We start from the raw sequence: 18,923 nt of genomic DNA, 5'->3' as shown, positions 1-18,923 counted from the left end.
ATTGTCTCAAAGCAGAAGCATAGAAACAGAATAAAAATTGTAAAGTTTAAAATTAAATAACTATTCATCTCTAACATCTATCCCTAAAATCTCTCTCTAAAGAGCAAGCCTGTGGTGACGGTGGCAATGATAAACTCCCTGAGATGATAAGAGGAAGAAACCTTGAGAGGAACCAGACTCAGAAGGGAACCTCATCTTCATTTGTGTGACACTGGACAGTAAATAATGTAAATGTAAACAATGTCCTTTCTACAACAGTTTGGAGTCAAGTGGAATTGCAACCAACATCTCCTGAGAAACTAACAGGTCAGCGTCATTTCTGAGTTCATTACAGACTTAACACTAATTCCTTCCTCCAAAGTCTTCAAATATGCATTTCTTCTCCAAACTGATGCCACAAAGTTAGAATTGTAGAGTTGTACAGATGTCTCTCTGTGTCTGTAACATGACAATTTCCCTTTACTTGGAACTAAGACGCTCAGACACTGCTCCACCATGACAGTGCCCCTGTGCTCAAAGCACAGAGCTCCATGAAGACATGTTGTGAAGGTTAAGGTTGGAGTAGAAGAACTTGAATGTCCTGCATAGAGCCCTGGCTCTGACTCAACCCCATTAAACACCTTTGGAATGAGCTCTTGTAGCTGAATGATCACAAATCCCCATAGCCATGTTCCAGCATCTAGTGGAAAAGCTTCTCAGAAGAGATGAATGGATATTATTATAACAGTAGAATGGAAATAAATCTGGAATTGGTGTGATGGTCAGGTGTCAACACAGATTTGGCCATAAAATATACCATCATCATTTGTTCCTGAAAGTTCCCACTAGGTTGGTGGATCTGGTTCCTACTAACAGGGAACCCTGTCAGTTATTTTCTAGTCATAGAACCGCAGCTAGATAGGTAGATAGCCTTCTATTTTACTCCTCATACCAGGAGGGGGAGGTGTTTAAAATCTAAATATCCTATATGGGTGTTCTGATATGATCACCATACTCACACCATAGCCTTGAAGAAGTGCATAGTGACACCCAGGGAGCTCTGGTGGAGTGGCAAGTCACTGCAGGGACTGGGTGTACAGGTTCCTTGTAGTCTGGGATTATGACATCCACCAAATAGGTTTTTTTTCCTTGTAACAGATGAATCAATTCCTTACAGAAAGACAGCATTCTGTAATGACTGCCACATCCTTTCATTTACATTTACAGTACATCATTTGGCAGATGCCCTTATCCAGAGCGACGTACAAAAGTGCTTAAGTCTCTATCATTGGATACATTAACTGGATACATTGGGTTCATTAGGTTACATACTTAAGATACCATGAGTCTAAAACATTGTTCAAAGTTTTTTTTTTTAATATACATAAAACAAACAAGAAAGAGCTAGTTGAAATGTTTCATGAAAAAGTAGGTCTTTAATTGTCGTTTTAAAATAGCCAGTGACTCAGCTGTCCGGACCCCTAGGGGAAGTTCATTCCACCACCTCGGTGCCAGAACAGAAAAGAGTACATATACTTTCTATATAGCTGTAGATTGTCTGTTGTCTAGAAGTCATGTACAGCCGCAGACGTTATACTGGGTGCACAACATTCACTGACTAGTTTCCAATTAAGAGCATTTAAAGCCCATGTACAAGGACCTCTTGAATTCACGAGCAATTCTTGAACTCCTGAGTCACACTCTTAAGTCTGTGCTTCCCCAACTGACTGTGACAACAGATCTGACTGAGAGGCAAGTTGCCACTAATCAGATTAGCAAGTGCAAACCAGGACCTTGCAGGTCACTATGAGTCACAAACTGGATTCTGTGGCTTGAGAACTAGGCAGTTTCTGGGCCAGTGTGTCTTGACCAAGTTGGCTAGAGGTCTACCTGTGCCAAACTTTTTCAACGTCTTAGACATCATCCATTTTAAGTGTATATGCTGCCTGGGCAGTGTGTCTGCTCCACCATTATGCTTACCCCATGTGTAGCTCATACTTTTGGTAAAGTCATATCCTCACCTGAGTTTTCATGCCACTGCTATGCGGATAACACTCAACTCATTCTCTCCATGCCTTCCTCTATACACTACTGTTTCTGCTCAGATCTCAGCATTTCTGGCAGTCAGCTGTTAATGGATAGCAGCTCATGCAAAACTAAATTGCTAGTCATCCCAGGTGATTCATCCTATTGAGACTGGACTACTGTAACTCGTTCCTGCCAGGTCTTCCACTGAGCTTAATTCGACTTTTGCAAATGATTCAAAATGCTTGTTTTCAATCTTCCAAAGTTGCCCAAATCAGATTTTAAAACACTGATGCTTTCTTACAAACCCTAAAACAGACCAGCATCCGATGTGCTCTGTATGCTCTTGTTGTATTTCCTTCTAAAAGTGTTTTAGACTGATGATATTCTTAATCTATGGTTTAGTGAACCATCATCGATGTATTCATTGAAAGACACTTCAAAATCTCTTCTGTAAGTCGATAAGAGCTTCTGCCAAACGCCATGAATGTAAATTTAAGTAGCTTCTGTGAAAGGCAAAGATTACTATTTGAACTTGTGCTGCCCTGAAATTAGTATTTCTGATATTCACAAATTGTCCAAATTTCTATTATGAAAAGTAGATTTTTTTTAGAAGGCAAGACCACTCAAAATTATTTATTTATTTATTTATAAAGCTTTTAGTCTAGAGGCAGAGTGAAGTCATGACTCATTTGCCGTGCGAGTCAAGTACGATTCAAGGCCCTGACTCCAATCCACATCTCTGGTTAACGAATGGCATTGTTTCCAAGTGTGCCACTTAAGCCTGTGTCTTCACTTTGTGTAAAAAAAAAAGAAAAAACAGATGTTATAAGTAGCATTCATTGTTATTTAACACTTCAGCAGTGCCTTTAATCAAGTCATTTGTTATCTACATGTGAAGTCGTAAGCTGACACAAATATACCGTAAACCTTGACTGATTTGTGCTTGATGTGAATGAGTATGAGTATTATGAGTATGCAGAGAGAGCATCTGTGAATTCCTCTTAGAGCAGTGGGATGAATTCATTAGCAGGTAAACAAAATGACATCGTCAGCAGTGCGATAATGAATGTATGAGGTTCAGAGTGACGGTCTGAGTGGGTGAGGTGAGGTCAGGCAAAGTCCTGGAAATTTTCAGCATCAATCCTGATAATCTCATTAATGCTAATGAAGATCACATATGCTAAGGTTAGAGAAGGATTCAAAGTTCTTAGTAGGCAGATGCATTGAACTAACTGATTTTTCTGCATTCCTCTGTGTTTCCTGATTAGCGATCACTTCTTTTCTTTGTAAATAGATTTCGCCATTCTACACGTTGATGTAGCCGATTGTAGAATATATCAATATATCTTATTTTCAGTTATTTTTGACATGTGACATGTATTTAACAAGTCAGGAAGCAGCTCATTCCCATATATCTGAGCTATGTGTTACGACACAGCACAATGATCCTTTCTCTTATTCCTTTAATACTTTAACCAAAACATGAAAGTTTTGTTCTTGATGTGTTTTTTTTATCCATTAAATTTTACTGCCTTCTAAGGACATACTGTTTACATGCTGCTTACAATCCAGCAAACTGTTTACATGCTGTTTTGCACACCTTTTCTGCTGTTTTTGCACAAACTGTCCCAACATTTCAGCCGTTTTTGCACATATTGTACAATATCTCAGCCATTTCGCACATACTATATAATATTTCAGACATTTGCTGTTTTTTTTGCACAATTCTATATATTATCCCAAGGACCTGCTGCTAAGAAACTGTGTTCATTCTAATGTTACTGCACGAAATATTGTTTGAACATTCAGTATTCACATACAGTATTAACACTGGTCGGTCGGCGCTGTTTCTGTTACTGTTTACTATTTATTGTCTTTTGTGTACTGCATTTTTTGTACTTTTTGTATTGTCTTGTAACTTTGTGTCTACACTGTCTCTTGTCCTGCACTGTCTTGTCCTGCACTGTCTTGTCCTGCACTGTCTTTTGTCCTGCACTGTCTTGTCCTGCACTGTCTTTTGTCCTGCACTGTCTTGTCTGTCTTGTTTGTCTTGTCCTGCACTGTTTGCACCAGGTTGCACAGTTGCACTTTATGTGGCTACAAGACTTACAAGTCTTTAGCCCTGTCTTTGTTTTATGTAGCACCTTGATCCTGGAGAAACGTTGTCTCATTTCACTATGTACTGCAACAGCTATATATGGTTGAAATGACAATAAAAGCTTCTTGACTTGACAGGATGAGGATCAGTTCAGTTGTTTTAGATCAAGTACCCTACCAGCAGCATGTACTGTTTAGTAAATATTGATTGAAGATTTAGGCTACCACTGATTGTTTACCGTCTTACACCGCCGTCAGAACGCACAGTGGTCAAACTGCTCAATTGTGTAAACAAAGAACAACTCACAAAAACTCAGGTATCTGTCCAGCACCTCACATGATGATTGGCAGGTTATAGTTCAGTGGAAACTCACAATCTTCACGGCAGCCTTTTTAGTTTTCTCAGAACCTGAACATCAAAACAATTTGAAATTATGTCATGGAAAGTTTTGCATCCTATATCTATATCATGTATATAGATGCATGTTTGTACAAGTAGAAACCAAATATAATAAAAACTAAAATGAGCAGAACTTATTTTAATTTAAATCCAATTTGAATGGTAAGGGTTTCTATGAAAATAAGATACCAGAGAAGGGAACATTTTTTAACTGCTTGGATTCTATTTACTTTAGAAAAAAATGTCTTTCAAATGAATAAATGTAAAAAATCTGTTAATTTTTTAATGTTTTTTCTTATTCATGATCTAACACACTCAACACAGTTAACCTGGCCAAAAAAAACAAGATAATGTACAAGGTAAATAAGTGAAGGTTTGTAATTTCAGTAGAAGAATTTGTAGTTTTTGTAAATTTCTTTAAATTTCTCTGTAAGTTTTACCAAGCCTACTGGGGTAAAACTGTAACTGGGGCAAAACTGTAACTTTTTTCCATATAAAAGTTTCTATCTTCACGTAAATGGTGATATCAAACCCATTTCTGCTCTCTGAGATGCCCCAATTGCTCTCCGACTCATTTTATATCAGACTCACAGCCAGAAAATCAGTCATTTGTTTATACTGATGTATAATAAGTAAAAATGTCTTATAAGTCAATTGAATGTTGATTGATTAGTCTCAGGGTTTCACAATTTTTAATCCTGTCATGGAGTCCTTCATTATCATTGATCAGTCACTTATCACAATCACAAAGCTCAATCACAATTTCAAAGCTTGAAATCTGCTCTTCCTTTGCTCAGGCTACAGACATTTGACTGTGAAATCTGGAAGTCGTAATACAGATTCTTCTTTGATTCTGTAGAGCTGCAATTTTATGCAACTGTCCAGCTACGTATGTGAGTAGATAATCCAGAATTCTGGAATGCGTGTAGATCGAATGTCTCGGGAATCTATTTTAAGGTTATAGCTCGAGTGTTTCTCAGTCAGCATGGATGAGGTAATGATCAAAGACTGCATGTGTGTAATCTTAGTAAGGTTATAAGTCTTCTAGTAACCTCTTCATGATTAGAAGATGACATGTATATACATACGCAGAAAGGTGTTCCTAGTGGAAAATCTTCAATAAAGCTAAGATGTGAGCCAATTCCAGTATACTGAAGAGATAAGGAGATGTTTTGTAAGTACTTACATGTTAGATCATTATCATCCTTATGTGCCCAGATCAATAGCTACCTTTAAAAGGCCCATACACATAGAAAGTCCAAAGTTTTACTTAATCAGTGTATACAATACACTGATGTTAAAAAGACCCTTTAAGTGAATGTAAGACTTATAACCTTAACAAAACATACAGACTTCGATGAGTCACATATTTTTTTATACATTTCCAGTAAAACGTTTTTATTTCTTCTTCTTTGTTTTGTTTTTTTTTTGTTAATAAGGTCAGAACTATAAAAATAGTGCTGACCTAATTAACCAGTATAGTGTGTGAGTGTGTTTCCTATAATAAAACTTTTAAATAAATATTCTATTTTAAAACCACAATCCTTTTGAACTTTATGGCAGGATGTGATGTAGAGATAATAATGAAACTTAAGTAACAGGTAAGTTAGTGACATTGATACTGATGCATCTAGATCTATGTGTGTGTGAAATATCAGATACAAGACACAAGACATGTCCCTGTCTTTACACAGTATTTGTTCAGGGTTTAATCTATACCAGGGGTATCACTCATTTGCCACACTATTCAAATGTCAGGCACATTATTTACGTATGTACAATATTTTGCCTATTTTATTAGTTTCAACTAGATGTAAGTTTAATGTATATGTCTATATGTGAGTTATTGAAGTTTGTGTAAAACCACCACTTAATTCATGTGTCCAATCAAACAGACGATTAAGGGGGCCAAGCACTTTCTGTCCACACCCTTAGAGACACCTGAAGACCAAAAGAGGACCACTGGTGCCTCCTCCCAGTGGAAATTTAATCCTCCTAAATTTCAGGGCGCAATGTCACTTCTTGAGATATTGTGTCACCTAAATTAAAGTAAAATCTTGTCACTTCATTTAAGGTATTGTTAAATTCATATGTGAAGTCTGATGTTAATATGTGAAAGCATCTCTGAGATACAACCTCATATCGTGTTTGGTGTCTTAGCTGTCAAATTCATTTGCAGCTTACGGATAAAACATCACACATTAAAAATCCAAGGTTTGGTTTGGTTTTCAGTCCAATCCGAATTTTGTAATGATCAGACAAACTGTGTAGGAGAAGAAGCAACAAATCTTTTTAATACAATTTCAGGAACTCAAAAGGTTAACCATCCTCATCTGGGTGACACCAGATAGTATTATTATAAATCATTATAAGTCATATCTGGACTCATTATAGTTTACGTCTATTGTATCAAACTGAAGTTATTAACTGTTCATTGATGGAGACTTGAGTGCATTTGGTCCTTAGAAGTTGCAGTCTAAAGGTGGAGGCAAATCACAAATCTGAGACAATAAAAAAAAAAAAAAAAAAAAAAAAAAAAACAAGAGCCGTGATTGCAGGTTAAGCAAATAATTAGCAGCAGTTTTACTTATTCTGCAGTTATAGAGCCCCTTAAGGTAATTTAGACAAACCATATTGGAGGCCCTTAGGACAAGGTCATTTACTCATCTCCAACGTTTGATGAAAATCCATCAGGTTTCAAGTGAATGTCTGCACACTTTCAGTGCCTGTGGTCACCCCTATATATCACAACATTTTAGTGAATAATAATGGTTTGTGATTTTAACTAAATCATGCTTTAAATGGTTATCAACCACTGAAGAACCTGAGACATGGGATATTACAAGATGTTACAGAAAGAAAGAAAGAAAGAAAGAAAGAAAGAAAGAAAGAAAGAAAGAAAGAAAGAAAGGTTGTTTCTCCTTTATTATCTAATGTTTTGCATGTTTTCTTGTAAAGAGAACCAAACTTTTATGCTATTTCTTTTATGCTTTTACATTTGAAGGCACTTTGTAATCTCCTGTAACCAATAGCACCAGGACTTACCCCATTTTCTTTCCCCCTCAGGCTGTGTTCCAAACCGCATGGTCCCGCACTATATACTACACCAGTACAGCGCTCTATCTACTCATGTGGCACTGCGTTTTGGTGCACTGTGTAGGGCGATAGTTTGCGGTTTGGGACGCGTGTGCTCATGCGCAGAGCTGTGCTGAGGGGTGGGAGTGTACAGCAGCAGCCCACACACACACACACACACACACACACACACACACACACACACACACACAGTATATAAACCAGAGACTCGCAAATGAAATCTTCCAACAACAACAACAAAAAAGAATGGACACTTTGGACACCAGAAGGATAAATGGGTGATTTGTCAATCGAGAGACGCCGTTGTTGTGTTTTTCTGATAGATCCTCTAAGGAGGTGTGTTTGAGGACATTTTGCGGTTTCTTTTGGCACACCGATGCCGGTGCTTCTGTATGTCCAGCTTTAACACTTGCTGATCCAGCGGACTCGATTATGTTCATTGTGCCTTTATCTACTTTTGGAATATCTGGAGAACTCTAACGCGACGCACACGCATACATTTACGCACACGCACACGCATACCCTCACGCACACGCACACGCATACCCTCACGCACACGTACGCGCGCGGCGTCATGAAGTTCAAACCCAACCAGACGAGAACGTACGACGGTGAAGGCTTCAAGCAGCGAGCGGCGTGTCTGTGTTTCAGAAACGAGCGAGAGGACGAGGTACGACTGACTCAACGTAACTTTTAATCACTGAATCCACACCAAAATCATGACCAATGAAAGCCGACACAACATCAGATGTCATTTCATAGGAATGACAGCTCAGATCATCTCAACTGTAAATAATCCAGCTGTATAGATTTGCCCTTGCCTTATCAGAGCCTTCTGTTTTGTTCACACTCTGGTTGGTGTGCAGATGTTCCAGTTCAGTCTGGACAGGAGAACCACAGTCATTACGGTTTTTTCCCTGATAAATTGCTACCATATTGAAACCCAAATGCAGTCCAGGTCGAAGTGTAACAGGTATTTAATTGGAATTTGCTTAGCTTGGCCCTTTGAGCCAGATGAGGTTTGATCATTACTCATACAAATCTCAGTTAAATTCTGCTGTAAGAATTCAGTCCCCTTTTAAAGCCTTTTCTCGGGGGTTCATCAAGCTCAGTAGTCTGCTGCCTTAACCAGTTTCCTATCATAAGAGCATTAGATATATTTAGGACCTTATGAATGTAACCGTTCAGGGAGTGAGGCACTGTGGCTTGGCGGCTAGAACGTTTGCCTCAGGTTCAGTTCCCGCCTCTGTTTTTCAGGCTTGGAGTATGTATGTTCTCCCCATGCTTTAGGGCTTTCCACCCGTTTTCTCCCTCAGTTCAGTGATATGCCTTGTAAGCTGATTGGCACTTGTAAATAATCCATAATGTAAAAGTGTGTGTGGTTGTGCTCTGTAATGTCTTGGCACTCCATCTAGGTTGTCCCCCAGCTTGTGCCCAGACTCCCCAGGGATAGACTCCAGGCTCCATGTGAACCTTTATAGAATGGATGCTACAGAAAATGTATGAACAGAGTAGTTTTGCCTGAATCGGGTCCAAATGGCATCAGGTCCTTTTTTTATCAGTGTCAAATGAATTTAAAGGATGCCCCGTGATGATTTCTCATCATCCTAAGTGAGCCTTGCTGTCTGAGCTTGAGCCATGTTTCTTCTGATATTATTGATCGGAAGAATCCCCGTGGACGAAGTGCAGTGGGATCAGTGGTGACTCATCAGGGCTGGCGTGTGTGTCGGTGTGTGTATCAGCTCAGATCTGGGTTGTGCTTGTTGCTGAATCACTCTGCTAAGCACTAACATAGGAGCGAGGGCTTCTAATTACTCATGAATTCTCAGGTTACTGTCTCTGTTGGAAACAGACCTGAAGCCAACTCTCTTTTTGTCTCTTGATTGTTCTGAGCTTAATTTCAACCCTGACCCGGAATCTGTGTGTGAGAGATTGTGTAGTGAGCTGAGCTGTAGCGTAGAACCAGAGAAGGCCAACACGAGCTGCACTTTGTTTGAGTGAAAGGAGAAAGCGCAGGGGGTGAGGGTTTGGTGACAGCACTGACAGCAGTTAAAACCTGACGAGCGCACAAAGGAGCTAAATATCCGAACGATTACAGATTGCTTAACCCTTACAGCACGCTCCAAGCCTATTACACACTGGTACAGCTCTACAGTGTAATGCTTATTGCAGATCAGCCACAGATGGTGTGATTTTTAATGATTTATTTCACTACTAATAGGTAGTTCATATTCTCCCTGTATATCAGAGTACTTTTACATATAAGTGATTGACAGTGACATGAATAATCTGAGAGAATCTGGGTAGAAAAAAACAAAGTATGTTGACATTAGCATCAGCAGTTTGGTTGGAGAACAAAATAAATGCCGAATGATTTGACTAAAAGATAAAGTCCATCAGTTTAGATACAGGCTTACTCTGTATTCTGAACACAAATTATAGGATAAAGTGGGCTTTCAAACAAGTAGAATATTCATATGTTCATTTTATTAGGAACACTTCTGGGGATATCTAGAAAGCCAATCATGTCGCAGCATTGTAGTTCATAAAATCTCATGGATGGAGGTTAAGAGCTTCAGTTAATGTTCATAACAAACATCAGAAGGAAAAAGTCTGATCTCTGTGACTTTGACTATCGCATGGATGTTGGTTTCAGAAACTGCTGATTTCCTGGAATTTTCACTCACAACACACTCTAGAGTTGGTACACAGACTGGTAAGAAAAACAAAAAACATTCAGTGAGTGACAGACAAGCATCTCAAACCTACACAACACAGTGAACCTCAAGGTGGATAAACTACAACAGCAGCAGATTACATCAGGTTCCATTCAACTGTCAGCTAAGAAGATGAAGCTGCATGAACATGGATCTCCTCTGATCTCTCCTACAGAGCTTTCACTCACGCAATGTTTGTTTTTGTACCATTCTGTATTCACTCTAGAATCTGTCAGGAGGTCAGCAGTTTCTGAAATACTCAAATCAGCTCATCTGGCACCATCAACCATGCCAGAGATAAAAGCATTTCTAAATTCTGATGTGAGGTTTTTGAGATACGGCTGCAAAGAATATTTACTGTACCCATACCCACGGTATGGGTACAGTATGTTCCTAATAAAGTGGCCGATGAGTGTAAAGTAAGCGTGTGGTGAAAAATAACAAACAGTTTGACAGTTCACTTAACGCTTCTGTGCAGGTTAAAACATCACCATACAAATCATACAAATACAAATGAAAGCTTCCCTTTAATCTAAAATAATCACAATATTTAGCAGTTATCTCTGACTGCTAAAATGTTTATTTTTTGTGATTATTTTTATTTATTTATCTTTTGCTCCTGTGGTAGAAATCACAATCCACCATTAATAAGGTTTATTCTAAATATTACTGTAGACAGGTGAATTAGGATTAATATTGAAATGAGTCGTTTGTGGCAAAAAATAAATAAATTAACAGACTGTATAATAAAGTAGGCAAATTGACATAAGATGCAGATTATATATTTCTATTCAGTAGAGGAGACGGGGCTAAACCTGTTACTAGGTATGACCCATTCTTTTAAACACTGGTTGTCCAATGAAAAAAAAAAAAATAGCGCTTTTAAAATATGGTCTATTATAAGCCTTCACTTTGTCTCTGTGTAGATATTTAAGACTATATCGTGTAGGGATTGCGTTTGTGACCGATCATATTAGAGATTCGCTAACATCTGTATGATATAAATGTATCTGACAGCGCAGAAATGTCATACAGACAAATTAAATCATTTCTGGCGCTATGGCAATTCACCTCTGTTTCTGAGATGATCTCTAAATGCCATAGCGGCAGAATATACGTATATACAGACAGTTTATAGATGCCAGTCAGACTACAATGCATGTATTTGTATGGCTTTTGCATGGTCTTCCTGTGTTTCAGGGGTTTCCTTTCGGTTCTCTGGTTTCCTCCTCAATACACACACAGCAGAGATGGGAATTGAACCACTGAACCTGAAGGTGTGAGGCAAACCAGTACAGTGTGTCTGTTCAGAAAGTGGGGAAAGCAGGTTCAGAAACGGGTGCAAGCTACGGAGTGCTGCGCACCATCCTTTCACCCCAATAGCTAGCAGCAAAACGTGAACGAGGCTAGTTTAGCCAACACAGATCAGAAATGACTGAGAAGACTGAGGGAAAAAAATATGCCTGTTTTCACTACCCAGTTTTCTCCTAAAATGTATTGTATGGTATTGAGTTTTAAGAATATTTGAATTTTGTTTATCATTACAATTCGTGAACTGGGAACAGTCTGTCAGGTTGGTCATCTTCTGTTGCACTCTGCTAGCTATTAGCTGAACCGTAAAAATGGCCCTACGCCTGGGTGGAACAGACTGGAAAATAAGGCAGGTGGCAGCTTGTGACCTGACCTTGCAAGCAGCACATATGCATAAGTGTGTCTAAGGGCTTGTGTGGCTAAATCATCAATCACACAATCCCATTACAGTGAACATCATCTGATGCCTTCTGAGCAACCTGTGGATAAGCCAATCAGGGAAGTGTGTGAGTGGAGATCCAAGTGCACCTTCTGTTTTTTTGTTTCAGGTACACGTGTCTTAACATCACACAGTGATTTGTCTTGTTTCTGTTCAGTTCTGTGCAGATAACATGATTTCTCTTTAAAAGAGGGTGGAACATGCTTGTATACAGTAAACATCACTACTGAGAGCTCTGGGGTGCTTCAAGGAAAATGACAAATGTTGTGTTTTAAATAATAGCTGTGCAGCATGGTGTGAAAAGTGGGAAAATTCTGGGTATGCTGGCTTCAGATAAGTGGAAATTCAGATTGTTGTAATAGCTAACAGACTAGCCAGAGGGAGGGAAAGAATGGGTTTAAAAGCACACACTGTGAATGAATGACTTGTGATGTGACTGATGTTTAATACGGTGCCTTAATAAAAATGATGATCGGAGTAGTAGTAGGATGAAGGCACAGGCACAAGAAGTCCCCACTTAACCTTCGACAAAGTTAGAAATACCTAATCAAAATTCCGATTCACAGAATCTTGTCCTTTTGCATCTCCATGTGACTTGACGTCAAGCTTTCGTTAATAACAGGTGTTGCTGGTGAGCAGCAGTCGTCATCCGGATCAGTGGATCGTCCCGGGGGGAGGAATGGAGCCGGAGGAAGAGCCGTGTGGCGCAGCAGTGAGGGAGGTTTATGAAGAGGTGGGTGGGTCGATATCGATTCATTAATTCGTTAATCAGCTACGAAAAGTACTAAACGCATTCTGGATTAGTAGCTTGTTAAAGTCTGCTAAATAAAAGTAAACTACACAGAGTGATGCATTCCACTCTCATTACCGACCTCGACTTCCTTACTGCCTCCACTTTTTTTTTTCTTCTTTGGTGGTATTTTTCTCCTTAAAAGCTGTGAGTGTTATGGATTTAACAAGTGAACAGATGATATCAGCTCTTCCTTTATTCATCCTTTATACAAGTTACAGCAGCAAAGGGAAGGCAGCTAAAGGAAAAGATAATATTGAGGCATGGTGACTTGAAATTCTATAGATGTTATAGAGATATGTTTAAAGACTTGATATAAAAAAATAGCTAACTATAAAAATTCAGAAAATATATACAATATTAATAGTTAAATCGTTTATAAAAAATCTCCAGAAAACAATAAGAATTTACAATCTGTTATAAGAAAAAGTCTATGCCGATGGATGTAAAGTTAATACCTATTTTTTTTCCCTTGCCTTTCACAGCCTGGCATGAGGATTAGCGCTAGTCAGGAATTCAGGTGGAATTGTACAAATAATTCACGCCGAGTCCTAATATGATAATATGCTAACGTATTCAGTTACTACCTCTGTTTTTGATATCAATTTGTTCTTAAATTGTGCCTTATTTTTATTCCTTTATTTTATTTTTATTCTCTCATTATTTATATATTGTAGACAGTCGTAAAAAGCATTTCACTACATGTAATTACAATATATACAAATATATATTCAATAAAAAATTACAATCACAGTAATTACAATATGTACATTTAATATAATACCATGTGCAATATCTCATGTGCGGTATGTTCTAAATGTCCTAGCACCTTTTTGTACTTTTATATATTAAAATAAATATATACTTTTTGTACTTTTTATGTATTATAATAAATATAGAATATATTTATATATAGAATATTTTGTTTCTATTTTTGTCTTGTAATCTGAAGCGGTTGCAATGAATTTCCTTCAGGATCAATAGAGTTCTGTCTTATTTTATCTTATGACTGTATGTGACCAAATAAATTTGAATTTGTATGTTTATCGCGATTGAGACATTTTAGTGCTGTGTCTCAGATTTAGCCGTAGTGCGGTGGTGTTTTCCTAAAGCTCTGAACTGAATACATGTTGTCGTTCTAGGCTGGAGTGAAGGGGAAACTGGGTCGACTCCTAGGTGTGTTTGAGGTGAGTCTCTGCTCTGCTGGTGGTGTGTGAAGTTTACTCTAAAAGTTCTGACTTTTTATTTCTTTCTTTTCCCATATTAGAACATATGATGTTTGGTTAATATACGTGATGATGATTTAGATAATAAGAAGGAGTAGTTCTGGATTTCTGAAACGATGTCATGGTTTTTTGCAGCATAATCAGGACAGGAAGCATCGCACCTACGTGTATGTCCTGACCGTGACTGAGACTCTGGAAGCATGGGAAGACTCGGTCAATATCGGTATGTTTACACAACAGACTTGTAGTTGGGGTTATAAGATTTCAGGAATGCAAAAAAAAAAAGAATTCTGCGTTACTTAAAATGCCGTCGTGTGACCTCACAATACGCATTCAGCCAAATCCTTCTTCCATTCGTGTGTGTGAACCTGAGTACAATTCTCAGAGAAAGTCTTTACGTGTGTCTTCTTCTGAATTAGATTTAAAGAAGAAATAAAATCAATCTAAAGTTGTAAACAATCACATAAACAATACCACAAACAGTCCTTACTTTATAATCGATTTGAACACCACTCGATTTTAAAATAATTGTTTGCTCCAGTGCCCTGCGATGGGTTGGCACTCCGTCCAGGGTGTATCCTGCCTTGATGCCCAATGACGCCTGAGATAGGCACAGGCTCCCCGTGACCCGAGGTAGTTCGGATAAGCGGTAGAAGATGAATGAATGAATGAATGTTTGCTCCAGTGAATTTTCATACCTGAGAGAAGACACTAATATATGATTTGACATAAAACGACATCCTATCAATTGAGAACAGCTTCTGGTGTAACAGATTTATTTTGAAATTCGCCTTTTTCGACTGGGAAATAGCTTGTACTTCCAGTTAGGGGGAAAAAAAACAAAAAAACTTGTGTATCAAATCATTTGGGATGCAGCTAGTATGCTGAAGGATCTAAATCTAATATTGCAATAATAATAATAATAATAATAATAATACATTTTATTTAAAGGTGCCTTTCAGGGCACTTAAGGACACCGTACAGTTGAGTGGTGATGATAAAATCAATACAACAAACAATTATAGAAACTAAATAGTTTAAAATGAATCAGAGAAAGTTAATTTAAACAAGTGAGTTTTAAGACATGATTTTAAAAGTAGTCAGACAGTCACTTTCTCGTATAGGATGTGGAAGGGAATTCCAGAGATTAGGAGCAGCACAACTAAATGCCCTAAACCCCATAGTGGCTAAACGACAAGGTACAACAAGGGAAACAGATGAAGAAGATCTGAGAGTACGCTTCGGGATGTAAATATGAAGCAAGTCAGAGAGATATTTTGGTGCACAATTATGAAGAGCTTTAAACGTGAGAAGTAAAATCTTATAGTCTACTCGATATCTAACAGGAAGCCAGTGAAGGTGGTAGAGAACTGGAGTGATCTGCTCAATGGAGGAGGTTCTAGTAATTATACGGGCAGCTGAATTCTCAATGCGCGAAATCAATGCGCGAGGTAACTAGAGCATGTACAAGAACAGCTGCGGAATTTGGGGTGAGAAATGGACTAAGGCGGCTGATGTTCCGTAAATGAAAATACGCAGACCGAGTACTATTGTTCACATGCTTTTCAAAAGAAGTGTAGTGAAAAGTGAAGTAATGCTGCTGTTTTTACTATTAACTCAGTGAGTGGTCATTTTCATTTGAAGTCACTTGCAGAACTCAAGAGCTCAGGAGGTGTCTTTTCTTCAGTTTGGTGATACAACTGGAGATTTGTATTTAATTGTGCCGTGTCTCCCTCTGCAGGTCGAAAGCGAGAGTGGTTCCCGGTGGAGGAGGCGATAAAGATCCTGCAGAACCACAAACCTGTTCATGCAGAATATCTGAGGCACCTTCAGCTCAGCTGCTCCACCACCAACAATGGCAACATACTACTGCCTCCTCCACCTCCCAACGACAACACAACCCGCGCTGCTGCATGCAGATAGGACTGCCCACTCACTCACTCTTGTTTTTTTTTTTCTTTCTTTCTTTCTTTTTTCCCCCACACATGCATTCCCTCCAGGCTGTAATCTCCCTGGATCCCTGGATCGGCTGATTTTTAAAAACTGCTTTTGGTGCAAGGACTTTGTTACAAATGCCTTAAAAAGGACTTTTTTTTTTTTTTTTTTTTTTTTTACCATGCAGTTTGTTGTTTCTTTTAGGATTTTTCTCTCACCTGCTTTAATTATGTCTATTGCCACGGCTACGACTCGTGCTCTGCGTCTGTCAGCTTTGCAGACTGAATTACCTCAACTACCCAGATGCCCCCTGCATATACTGGGGATAATGAAACTGTTCTTTGGAACTGGTGCCTGCTGTCCCTTTTTTTTTTTTTTTTTTTTTTTTTTTTTTTCCTTTTCTTTTCTTTTTCTTTTTCTTAAATGCCCTATGCTGTCTGTGACGAAAAATGTAAACAAACATATTTCTTAACTTTTCTCTCTTCCTTCAGCACCGTTTTGTTAAAATGCCTTCGGAGTTTAAGAAAAATGAACAGATGTTAAGGTCTGGCTGCGAGTCATGCAGTTCTGGCCCGGAAAAACAAAAATGGGAGCCTGAAATGAAGATCAAGCCTCTCTTGCAGTGCAATGTAGTGACTCGCAGTTTTTCTAACGTATCTTTGCTACTTTAGGAGTATTAGAGTTCTAGAAACACTTCTAAACTTTACACGCTGCACCTTTAAATGGGAGTCAAATGGAAAAGGGTCATATTGAGTACGTTTTTGTTTACTCTCTGTTTTAAATCTGTTGATTAGTCTTGTATTGCTGCAGAAACCTCCTCAAGACATCCCTTTAATCAGCGTCCCTTTAATGCTAGTCTGGAGCGGGCATTAAGCTCTATTAGATTTGCACTAGCACTATGAGGCTGACCGGTAACGATGGCTTTTTATGACCACCGTTTAGTGAGATGCTAAAAATCCACCACAGTAACAAAAATTATCTGATTTAATTCTTTAAAGCAACTGCATGTAAATAGAAGTTCTACAATTCAGTATATAAACATCAGGCCAGTGTTTTTGTAAATATTCTGAGGAACTGAACATTTACTGTCAAGGTTTTTAAGTGGAAACGGATGTATTAACAATTATGCTGAAATCTTTTTTTTTTTTTACCTTGGTTTTATTTTCATGATCATGACCAGGATTAAAAACACAACTCTTAACAGTAGACCTGAATTTAATTTAAATACCAGAACAAAAGCTGCTCTCCACTCAACCTCTCAGACCGTGTGTGTGTGTGTGTGTGTGTGTGTGTGTGTGTGTGTGTGTGTGTGTGTGTGTGTGTGTGTGTGTGTGTGTGTGTGTGTGTGTGTGTGTGTGTGTGTGTGTGTGTGTGTGTGTGTGTGTGTGTGTGTGTGTGTGTGTGTGTGTGTGTGTGTGTGTGTGTGTGTGTGTGTGTGTGTGTCACACACAGCGAGAGAGGGAGACACACACAGCGAGAGAGGGAGACACACACAGCGAGAGAGGGAGACACACACAGCGAGAGAGAGAGACACACACAGCGCGAGAGAGACACACACACACAGCGAGAGAGAGAGACACACACACACAGCGCGAGAGAGACACACACACACAGCGAGAGAGAGACACACACACACACAGCGAGAGAGAGACACACACACACACAGCGAGAGAGAGACACACACACACACAGCGAGAGAGAGACACACACACACACAGCGAGAGAGAGACACACACACACACAGCGAGAGAGAGACACACACACACACAGCGAGAGAGAGACACACACACACACAGCGAGAGAGAGACACACACACACACAGCGAGAGAGAGACACAGAGAGAGAGAGAGACACACACACAGAGAGAGAGACACACACACAGAGAGAGAGACAGAGAGAGAGACAGAGAGAGAGAGACTCACAGAGAGAGAGAGACAGAGACACAGAGATAGACGTGTGTGAGAGAGAGAAAGTGAGACAGGTGTGTGTGTATGTGTGTGAGAGAGAGAGAGAGAGAGGAAGAAAGAGAAAGACAGACTCTGAGTTGTGTGTGAGAGATGTGCATGTGTGTGTGGGTGACAAAATAAATGACTGGATCATGAAACCTAAATTTAGAACCTCAGACTCTACAGCGTAATGCATTTACTTTACTGTTTTTTTTCCTTATTTTTATTTGGTCTAATGTATACAGTGTTGTTAACTGCTTTTGCTCCTTTTTTGTGAGAGTAAATCAGTTAACTCTGTGATGTTTGGCTGCAGTTGTAACCCAAGACGTGTCCGAGTGACTGTGTGAGAAAATGGGGCAAATCAGAGGTAATGATTTACCTACAAGTTTCTCATCCAGACAGTGGGTTAAAATTTGATCTCAGTTCACTGTTAAACAATTCCACCTACAAGCCCAAGGCCATGTTTAATATTTAGTTGAAGGTCATTAGAAATCCTGTCTAACCAAAGCCTCTGTGTTGGGGATCACTGATTCAACAGAGCAAAAGGACCAGAGTCTGTGTTTAATCTGAGTCTTAGAAATGGATGAAACTTAAACATTGGGATCTTTTAGTCAACAATTTCTGACTTTTTATGACATTTTCAATGTTAAATATTGGTGGCTGAAATTTCCTCTTTAACCTGAACACCGCTGCTAAACCTCACACTCACCTGATCAACTGGATGATGTATTTACATGAACATTAAAAAAAATTACTTAGAGATGTATTTTGGTTAAAATGGAAATGTGTGTTTCGTCTATGAATCTTCCCTGCTCCTGAATGTAAATATGCCTCTCTAGTGCCAAGCTTTCAGGGATGTGAGAGATTCTGTTTGTTCTTTTATACTCTTAACAAACTTCAACACAGCCAGGGCGGATTTCCTTCAATAAACTACTGAAGTTTTATTCCTTGTTTCTGAC

General features: G+C 38.9%; 1 protein-coding gene across 1 annotated transcript; it reads left to right on the top strand.

Moving 5' to 3' along the window:
• Nucleotides 1-7,769: 7,769 nt before the first annotated feature.
• Nucleotides 7,770-16,373, top strand: nudt4b (nudix (nucleoside diphosphate linked moiety X)-type motif 4b). Its single transcript, XM_060886869.1, has 5 exons — nucleotides 7,770-8,270; nucleotides 12,690-12,800; nucleotides 14,000-14,044; nucleotides 14,219-14,306; nucleotides 15,825-16,373. The coding sequence occupies exons 1-5, from the start codon at nucleotides 8,175-8,177 to the stop codon at nucleotides 16,004-16,006; spliced, it is 522 nt and encodes a 173-aa protein (XP_060742852.1). The 5' UTR covers nucleotides 7,770-8,174; the 3' UTR covers nucleotides 16,007-16,373.
• The last annotated feature ends 2,550 nt before the right edge of the window (nucleotides 16,374-18,923 follow it).

This window comes from Tachysurus vachellii, chromosome 14 (assembly GCF_030014155.1).
Source record: "Tachysurus vachellii isolate PV-2020 chromosome 14, HZAU_Pvac_v1, whole genome shotgun sequence".
NCBI classification, from domain to species: Eukaryota; Metazoa; Chordata; class Actinopteri; order Siluriformes; family Bagridae; genus Tachysurus; species Tachysurus vachellii.
Note: the sequence above shows the minus strand (reverse complement) of the source record. Positions and strands in the feature narration are given on the sequence as shown.

Excerpts from the sequence above, each read along its gene's own strand:
- nudt4b (XM_060886869.1), top strand. The coding sequence starts at position 8,175 with ATGAAGTTCAAACCCAACCAGACGAGAACGTACGACGGTGAAGGCTTC. Across the intron at positions 8,271-12,689 it reads GAAACGAGCGAGAGGACGAG|GTGTTGCTGGTGAGCAGCAG; the intron begins GTACGACTGACT and ends CGTTAATAACAG. Across the intron at positions 14,045-14,218 it reads GACTCCTAGGTGTGTTTGAG|CATAATCAGGACAGGAAGCA; the intron begins GTGAGTCTCTGC and ends GGTTTTTTGCAG.